This window comes from Haliaeetus leucocephalus, unplaced genomic scaffold, assembly GCF_000737465.1.
Source record: "Haliaeetus leucocephalus isolate CR32 unplaced genomic scaffold, Haliaeetus_leucocephalus-4.0 Scaffold369, whole genome shotgun sequence".
NCBI lineage: Eukaryota > Metazoa > Chordata > Aves > Accipitriformes > Accipitridae > Haliaeetus > Haliaeetus leucocephalus.
Window position 1 is genome coordinate 1084 of NW_010972805.1, and position 10167 is coordinate 11250.

Below are 10167 nucleotides of genomic sequence, written 5' to 3' on the forward strand. Positions count from 1 at the left end.
GATGTCATATACCTGGACTTCTGTAAGGCCTTTGATAAGATCCCCCACAACATTCTTACCTCTAAATTTGAGAGAGATGGGTTTGATGGATGGACTGTTCAATGGAAAAGGAACTGGCTGGATGGCCACATCCAAAGAGTTACAGTCAACAGCTCAATGTCCAAGTGGAAACCAGTAATGAGTGGTGTCCCTCAGGGGTCTGTACTGGCACCAGTATTATTTAGTATCTTCATTAACAACACAGTGGGATCGAGTACACCCTCAAGTTTGCAGATGACACCAAACTGAGCAGTCCACTTGCTAGAGTGAAGGGTTGCCATCAGAGGGACCCTGACAGGTTTGAGGAATGGGCCCATGTGAACCTCATGAGGTTCACTGAGGCCACATGCAAGGTCCTGCACTTGGGTCTGGGCAGTCCCCAGTGTCAGTACAGGCTGGGGGATGGAGAGCAGCCCTGCAGAGAAGGACTTGCGGATCCTGGTGGATGAAAAATTGGGCATGAACCAGCAATGTGCTGAGAACCTAAACGTTCAGCTGCAGTTCTGATTTCTGTATTTCTGCAAATGTTATTTCGATCTGAAAGGCCCAGCCTCTGGTGCTCAGGGGTTAACTGGAAAACATTTGACCCTTCAGAGGTATTCAGGCAGATTTCTTAAAAGGAGAACAGCAATCACATGCTGTCAGCTTTGACTTCATTCAATGGAAAACTGACTATGTAGATTTAAGTTACATAAAAGGCAGATTTCTACCCCTGAAGAGTAATTTTGGTTGCTAGTCAAACTTCTTCCCTGCTTCCCCTTGGGAAGAAAGGCTGCGGATAACAGCATTGCACAGATCACAAGAAAGGCAGGAGAGTTCCTGGAAGAACATTTCCCAGTGGTGTGGGAAGTGTCTGGACTGTTTGTTTAAAAAAAGCATGGCCCAGAGGCTTGCGAGCAACATGTAGGTAGAATGTAATTAAACAGGACTGAAAACTAAGGTAGAATTCTTCTGCTTTCATCTTCCATCTCAGAACAGCAATGGGAAGAGATTACTGCACTAGATGTCATCGTGGTACTCCCCATACCTTGCTGTGACAGCTTCCTCGAGATGAACCGCTGCGCCACCCATTAAGGCAAATGCTGGGTACATCATGCCAGAGCAGTCCACCTTGGATTCATAAAGGCATTTCATACGACCTGCGTCGTAAAACCCCACCTTGCCTTTGTCACAGTCAAGGCAGATGCCCAAGCACGACGGCAGGGGGAGGATTCTGCTTGCTGGATCCTTGGGGGAAGCAGGTGTCATGGGGATAAAGAACTTCTTCATGCCTAAAGTGACCAGTGTGACAGGCTGTGATGAGTCAAAGAAGGCATCTTCAGTCCCGCTGTCATGACCACTGTCTTGCTCGTATCTAGAACAGAAAAACAACCATTTGCTTTTGTCATATTCTGAAGCGTGATCAGTGACGTGAACTGGAGAAAACATTTTTGTATGATAGGTAACACCACGCTATCAACCACAAAAACTTGTGGGGTAAAAATGTAGCTAAGCCAGGAGGGAAGATGAATTTCGTAGGTGGAGAACAGTTACTTGGGCCACCTCAAACAATTAATAACAGCTAAACACTACTACTGAGGACGAGGCCACAGAAGGCTTTACTAAGGAGTGGATGTATCTAAATGTACTCATGCTAGGCAATCATTAATGAACCTACAGGTAAATTAGTTAACTTGAGAAGTAATTTAGCAAATACGACTAATCATTACAGACAACATACGTTTAACTTTATTTACGTAATCTTAAACAGCACCAGTAAATACATTTAACATTACTGTTGTCCTCCGAGTTTTCCATGACACTGCTGTATTACATTGTCTTCAAAATTAAAGCCGTGGTTTAAGGTTTTGGTTGGGGGGGGGTTGTTTGTTTGTTTTTAAAAAGTACTCTGCCTGGAGGCTTCCGTGAACCCCTGTTCCCCAGCTGGTTACTGGGGAAAGTTTGTAGCTAGGTTTGTTCAGTTTACATGCTTTTCCCCCTACTCCTGTCCCCAGATGAAGACAGAGCTGAGAAGCACGCATTCTTCTGTGCGGACAATCCCTAGCTAGGTGTGCAGGTTTGGGGTGTTTGGGGGCAAGTTGGATGTGTGTCAGCTAAAGTTTTCCAGATATTTGTGTGGATAAGGAAAAAGAGATCAGGAAATCAGGATCTAATTTCTCACTTTGCAAAAAGGCTCCATCTGACTTTAAGCAGCTCAAGGCATTTGCATTTTTACACTTTCACTATGTTATACAGGAGGAAGCCAATACATTTGTTGGATTCCTGAAAAAGTTAAGAGTTCCCAGGAGACAGCCTCCCAGCCTGCAGTTCCTGCACACATCCAGGCTTACTACAACTGTAACTGAGAGCTGGAGATCTTTTTGCTGGTTTGTCCACTGTACTCTGGCTTGTGCTCAGTAGCACTCCAGTACTGTGAGCAAGCGTATAGCCTGAGATAAGCCAGTGACTTGGAGTCCACCATGACGCAAACTACAGCAAAGTTACACAGATATGCACAGTGAACATTGTACCTCTGAATGGCTGCCAAACCTAGTATGCTAAGGGAATTAAGGCAGAGTCTTACTATTGACAATTAAGCATTGCTTCAATCTTGCAACTGACGGCTTTTTTTTACGTTCTTGCTTTACATCCCTATGGATGTATCTTGACATTTCTTTCCCAAAGATTTCTTTCCCAAAAAGAAAGAAAATAGGACTCTGGATAATTAGAATTTCTTTCTACTAGTAGTAGGGGATGAACAGGACAAGCTGCTTACACCATATCCTTCAAGCCGCTTTCCACTGGTTAGGTTCTCCTTGTGTACTAACTGAGACCAGACTCACCCTTAATTTATTTTTTAAAAAGCCATCTCCTTATATAAAACATGTATTAAGCAAGAGTCTGGAATTTACCTTGGGCTGGTCACATCATGGGTATTATGGAACAATTTCTGTATCTTGCTGCTAGAAACAACTCCCACTTTCACCAGGTAGGAATAGGCTTCCACATGAAAAGCCCAGAAGTGCTTCCCTTTGGCAATCCCAGTGTCACCAATGATGTAATCCAGGGTTGTGTAGCATCCGACCTGCATGTGCTCAGATCCCAGCAGTAGAGGAAATCCAGCCCTGCTTTCCACAGAGGTTCTTCTTGGGTTCAGCAGGAGATGTTCGCTGTTGTACCCACATTTGTCATCAAAAAGAAAACTGAAAACTGAAAAACAGTATCCCCAAAAATTTCCTCTTAGTTAAGTATTTGACCTTCTGTGCTTATAAACTACATTTTAAGTCACACGGGTGTTAGAATTTCTCACTTTTAAAGGCTACCAGGAATGTCATGCAAGTCTCAGTATGCTACCCATTTAACCTGTTTGTTAACAGTGTTTCTCAACATTTATGCAACCAGTAACAGTACAGTAGAAGTCCGGGAGCTACTGGAAACCACCTACAGCTCTTAACACTGACAGACATGGATTCAGCACCTGGTCGACATAAGAAAATCCAATACCTGGAGCTGGAGGCGTATGCAAAATAACTTCTTGGCTCCAAGGGCTACAGATGGACCCTTTATATCCTCGAACTCTAAAGGCATAGCTGCTGTTGTCATCAAGATCAGATATTACTTTGCTCTTGCTGCAAACTTTGATCTCCTGCCACGTCGCACTCTCCTCTTCTCTATTAAGCTTATGATACTCAAGAACATAGGTATCAGCTGAGTCTGTCTTCCCAGGGCGTTCCCAACTGATCAGAGCTTTGTTGTAGACTCTGCTCTGCTCTTCATTGATTTCTGGTGTTTCTAGACCTGGAATGCCAGAGATTCAGGAGAAAAAAATCTCAAATTCAGATATATGTTGTTTCAGAGTTAACAATACAAGCCCTTTCTTGAGTGGCTATAGCACTGCGTGTGTGCGAGTGAAATCTGACTTGCCTAGTTGAAGAGTGCATACGAGGATGGTTCTGCTCATGCACTTAAATAAATCCCCCGTTTTCTGTTTTTACTTTGAAATTTGTATTACTTATTTCTGCTGGCAGCTAAAAAAAAACATATAAAAAACTATTCTATTCTTTTCTGTCATACAACAAAAAGCTTCTCGGAAGACCTAGTATTATTTAATTACGATATTTTGAAAGCCAGTGTAAACTGGTACTGAATGCAATGGCATCTTAGCTTCTTTATCAAAGCTGAAGTTAGCCTTGGTACTAGGCAATGCCTTGTGGATCACGGAGACAGAAGGGACAACACAGGTCACAACACTGAGTTCTGCTGTCCCTGCATAAGTTTTGCCTCTTTCCAGAGAAGCCCTTAAAGCTGTAACTCGAGAAAGACCTGATGCTCTCGCTATTTACCATTGGAATGGAAGGCCAAGTCACCAAGGATGTCTTCTTGCTTGGCTATGTCCACCACAAAGTCTTCAAAAGTAGTTTCAGCCGCTGGCCTGAAGTTCTTCAGAGATTCAGTAGCTTTTTGGATTCTGAAAGCACAGAAGCAGAAGTATGGCAGAAGAGAGAAAAGGGAATTCACATGTCTGCATTCCTTAAGGTAAAAATGCTAGGGTTTGCTTTAAAAAAAGTTCTGTTTTCATGTACTCACTGATGCCTCCCAGAAATTTCTGTCTCTCTAGACAGAATTCAAATGCAAAATTTAAAGGCTTTTTGTAGATCAGTGTAAATATAAGGAACAGGTAATTGTTCAGCTGGCAAAGCATTGTAACAATTTGGGGCATTATGTTCAAAGAACAAAACAGGTGTGAAGCACTAACAGAGAACAACCATTAAGATCAAAGAGTTTAAAGCCAGAAGAGACCTGTTATATTAACTTGCAAATACCCAATACAATCTCTGAGCAAAGGAATGTGTCAGTGAGCTGAATGGGCTACCCTTCCACTGCAGTCCTACTGAACAAGGCTAGGCGTTGTCACAGGACAGAGCCCCTCCTGTGTGCTGTTCCTTAACGCGCGCTGTCGTGTAGTAATTTCTACTGCATGGTACCAGGACCATCTCCTGAGCATCTGCAATACAAGGTACTGCATTCAATACTTTGCTAGCAGGTGTCAAAAGAGTATGACTGACTAGACATCCTGGAACAGTGCCTGTACCTCAAACAGAAGATAATTAAGATACCTGACATGAAGTTGTTTTGCTGTTTGAACAAAGAAAGATGGATCAGTTTCTTTAAGCACTTCTTGAGCATATCCTACAAGGCCATTATTTTCCAGGAGCCCTTGATATTCTTCTGCTTGCGTCTGCAATTTTTCCAGCCTTAAATTCTTAGAGGCTTCAATTGCCTTAAGAGCTGCAGATTTCTTCTCTTCCAGGACATGAGATAATTTCTCAAAACTCTGAGATGCTTCTTCTTTAGCTCTTTCACTGTTGCACTAGGAGGGAACAAAAGACATTTTAGACAGAGCCTGCAGCACTGTGACTGTGTACAGAAACACACCTAAGGTTGCTGAAGGTATCATAGCAGTCTAGTCACCCATTTGACAGACAAGACTAATGAGCTTTGTTATGCTCTTCAGCACTGAAAAGGGAATCAGCACTGCACCCAAGCTAGTGAGCATTTACTATCTTAACACAGAGAAGGAAGACCAGGAAAGTATTCCTCTGATTATGTCTTGAATTATGCACAGCATTTGTCTGAACAGGTCATCGAAAAGCACTGTAAAAGCAGGTCAGTCTCTGAAATCTTCATGCCCAAGAGCTAGGTGCTCTTCCACCTTCCCCAATCACCCTCAACTGGGTGTCCAGCCCAGTTTCTCACATATGCCCTCAGAACTGTAGTGCCACCTCTGCCCAGTGCCCTGGATAAAAGGAACTACAAAGTACGAAGACAATCTCTATCAAGATAAAGGCAAGTGCCAGAACTCCTGCAATTTCTGCCACTACGTTTTTCAGCTTGTATGTGAGCTCCCAGCTCTGGCTCCTCTGCAGGGAGATTTTGCCCTTAATTCTGACTTTACTGCAACATCCTCAAGGCAAACAGACAGTGTAAATTGTGCAGCACCATTAATACACAAGAGCTGTAAGTCTAACCCACCTCTCTTTGGTTAAGGTATCAAATAAGCTTTATTTCAATTAAACTTACAGCAGCACCCAAAACTTAACTTCCCTCTGTATCTGTATGTTGCCCAAATTTCCCATGCTGTCAGGACTAGGTCTTACCATGTGTGATTCAGGACTAACACAAACTGTTCAGAAATTGTTTTACTGGCTAACTGAAAAAACCCAAAGGATTTGAAACACTTCACTAAAAACAGTTCAAGTCCCTGCTGTGTCCCTGCAAGGGCCATCCCCAGACAACCCACAGGCCACTCTTACCTCTGTTTCTTTCAGCAGCAGATCCAGCTGTGTGATGTGAGCTTTCACCTGGCTCTCCTTACTGATGAGGTACTCGATATCTTTTGAAAGCTTCTCCTGTTAAAAAAAAACAGCAAGCTGGCAGAATAAGGGTATCCCACCCAAACTGACCACCAGCGCAGGCAGAACATCTCGTGCTTGGTTTATCTAGTTAAAAGGACAGCAGCCTGCCACCAGTCACGAGCAGCAACCCTGCGGAGAATTGCTCGGTGACCTCCGATGACTGCACAGGGATATCAGGCCACTGCTGTGAGCAGGACTGGGGGCACAGCCTCTAAGGACAAGAGGTAACAGCCTCAGCTGGCTCATTCTTCCCCAGCCACAGGAGTCACCCTCTCTTAGGCTAGGAACACGAGGCTTCAGGACACTACTAAAACTTACAGAAAAGCCCTGTTAGTTATTAACTCATTTGTAATAAGATTTGCTAGAAAAATTAGTGTTTCAAAGCATGAACTTGGGAGTGTCTCTGCACTCCCTTAGCTGCAAGAGGTAACAGTTGTACAGGAAAAGCCTTGCAAACAGTCAAGGAGGCCAAAGAGCACAAGGCTGGCTGGTTTGGTCTTCCTTTTTTTTTTTTCCCCCCTGTGAGCAAGAAAGGAAGAAAAGGAAGAAGCGGAGGTAGCAGCAAATCATTCTTTAGTAACAAAGCAACATTTGCAAGTCTTCCCTGTTGTACTGTGCTTAGGGAATTAACAGCTATGCAACTTCAGAATTATACAAGGTCCCAACAGATACTTCAGATGCAAATTTTTCAGGAGGGCTTCTGAAGTATCAGCTAACCCAAGCCACAAGGACATTTATCTTAAAAAAGCTAGACTGTAAAGTATTAACTGCTTAAACCTTCGACATTGCTCAGTACTGCTGTACAGTCGGCTAAAATAAGGTGAAAGCACTTTTAAGGGGTTATGTTTCAAGCCTCATAGAAAATACCGTTTAGTTTCTCAGAGGTGCACTATGTCACACTAATATATACATTAACAGACGTTGCCCAACAGCATGCCTCATGACTAGTTCAGTGTCCTCTAAACACATGTCCTGGCTTCCTGCCAGGAGGAGTTTGCCCTTACACCAGAAGCTCAGTACTCTTCCCCTTCTTAAGGCCAGGTCCAACAGTATTTACTTTTACCTTAAGGGTTTTGTAGGCAGTGCTCATGGTTGTTACTCTATGGTTTGCATGACATCCACCCAGTTTACAAAGATGACAAACAGGCCTTCTGCAGAGTTCACAGTACATGTTTACCCTCTCCATTTCATGTTCTGGACACATCAAAATCTGAAAAAAAAGAGCAGAGCGAATGCAGGGGTACTTCCAAAAACTGAGGGGCTCAACAAGCCGTCAAACCGCTCACTCATCCCACAGCAGTGTCTGATTTCATTAGTGAATTTTTTATATTCAGTTTATCTTCCACCTTTTATATGTGGCCATGCCAGTGACAGCCAGCAGATGAACACACTGTTGCACAAGGTTTACAGTCAGTAAAAATGTCTGTGTACACATCATGTAGCCTCTATATTGCAATCAATCCTGTCGATAATCCCTGAAGTTGTTTGCATGCCTCAAACTCCCTACACTCCTGTTCAGACCTGTAAAGGCAACATACAACACACCCACCCTGTCAAATTTAACCATGTCCATGCCAGCATCTCTTGAAACAGCTATGAAGTGTTTCTTAAAGCAAGAGTTGCCATAATATGGTAATGATTTAAGTTTAAGCTAGACTCTGATCAGCCACATAACTACTGCTCTTGGAGCAACAAACGAAATGCAGCCACCACCACCAGTCACAGTCATTTTAAAGACAAAAGGCTCCAGTGTTTCAATTTTTCTGTCTGACTCCAATTACGAGTTGTTCATGCTGAACGCTAATTCCAGTATCAGCTTAAACACCATTGCAAAACATACACACACACACAGGGCTGTGCAGGCAGACATCTCCAAACACTGCGGTCATGCTCTTAGTCTGTAGAAGGAATTTTTCCACAGCAGTGCATAGTCACACCTAACAGAAGCCTTGTATAAGCCAGAATTACAGCCTGCAAGCTGGAGACACAAGAGGTTAGCAGATTACCTTGTCTAGTTCTCTCAAAATTCAAGAACAATCAGCCCAGTATGTGCTTTTCCCATCCCCACCACACACGTTACAAAGTGCTTTCCAGTCTGGTTGTAAATTAAAGTGATGACTGGGAACATTGTTCAGGTGACCAGCAAATACTCCATGCATTCAGCTCAGGTCTTAACAATGCAGTGCAATGAAAATAATGCACTTTTCTTTCTTTATATAACGCTCAAACAGTCCTCAAAAAAGTCTCTGTAAGAGCACAGTAAAGTTCAGTTTAACCACTTCTCCCCCTTTTGCTCTGCTTCAGTAGAATTCAACTCCTGACTTTTAAACCCAAATTCAGTCTGCATGTACTATAACAACATGGTACCTTTATGACTACACAAGGATCACAAGATGCCTTTGGTGTTTTTAAGTAGCAACATTGCAGCAGTGAGGGTTTAGATACCATAGAAGCAAAGTTTTTAAGGAGCTGTACAGCATTTTAGATCAAGAGCTGGAAGACAGCATGCAAACTTTTACCTTGCCCATTTATCCAATGAAGGGACATTTCACAAAGACAGCTGTGTGCTAGTGCATTTTAAAGCACACCAAGCACATGCTTGTTCTTAACTACAATGAATGTGTTAGACTCAAGAAAAATGGCACTAAGTGGACTTCTAGAAGTTCACTATCTGCCAGCTCGCTGACTTTTGAGGCTCTAATTTCTCCAGCCTCAGAAAGAAAGTACACCACCAGTCAAGAAGTTTCTTACGCATTGCCCATTAAATCAGATCTACTTAATTTAATCAAAATTAATCAGGACTCTTTGAACACCAGCATTTCCAATACTTGTGGGACCTCCAGCAAGGTCACTGGCCACAGACACTGCCATGTTCTGCACTACACTTAGCAGGAGAAACAAAGGTAAGGGAACTTGCAATCACTCTGTTTTGTCTAAGTGCAGCAGCAGCAGCAGCAGTATGTAAAGTAGAAAACTTGCCATTACATTTTTCTCTTCTGCTCTAGCTAAAAAAATAACAGGGTGTAATAACAACAGAGACCTGAACTCCACCTTTTGCTATTGCTAGATGCAAGGAAGAAGAGAAAGAAGATGCTTTGTGATGGATCAAGTTCAGACACAAAACATCCAAAGGCAACCTGCCTTAAGGGGGCAGGGGGGAGGCCAGTTGTTTTGGGTTTTTTAAGTTTCCGCACACAGGCATTCTCCTTAACCCAACTTTCAGAGAAAAGCACTGCCACTCTAGATGTTCAAGATCATTAAGTGTTCCAAAAAAAAAGAAAATATAAAGACCCAAATCACAAATAACACAATCCATTCCCCAAAGTAAAAAAATCCTTATTTTTAGAGTCCCCTTCAAATATGTGCTCAATGTCCTCTTGAACAACAACCACTTCATCACCAACAAGAACAAAAGCTTATGGTTCGCGCAATAAATAACAGCAATAATCAGTAAAGCAATAATGGCCCAACCCAAATTCTGTGCCCAAATGGCACAACACAAATTCTGTAAGATACGGTATCCTTACCTTGGGTCTGAAGTTGGTGGTTGGTCCTACATATTCATGCTGGGCTTTCACAGTTCCCCAAGGATGGTGTATTTTGAAACATTCATTGCAATAGCTTGCACTGCAGTCCATGCAGCTCTTTGTGGACTCTTGAGGTGGAGGTTTGCAGAAATCGCACATAATAGCAATGGCTGCCCTGGCTGCCCCTCCTAACGCGAATTTCCCCT

General features: G+C 42.9%; 1 protein-coding gene across 1 annotated transcript; it reads right to left on the bottom strand.

Annotated features, from left to right (window-relative positions):
* Window positions 1–1031: 1031 nt before the first annotated feature.
* Window positions 1032–10120, bottom strand: TRIM36 (tripartite motif containing 36). The gene is made up of 8 exons (XM_010573144.1): window positions 9962–10120; window positions 7498–7644; window positions 6333–6428; window positions 5136–5389; window positions 4362–4486; window positions 3523–3816; window positions 2931–3228; window positions 1032–1393 (listed from the first exon to the last, which is right to left on the bottom strand). Exons 1-8 carry the CDS (start codon window positions 10118–10120, stop codon window positions 1039–1041), a joined length of 1728 nt encoding a protein of 575 aa, XP_010571446.1. The 3' UTR covers window positions 1032–1038.
* Window positions 10121–10167: the final 47 nt, after the last annotated feature.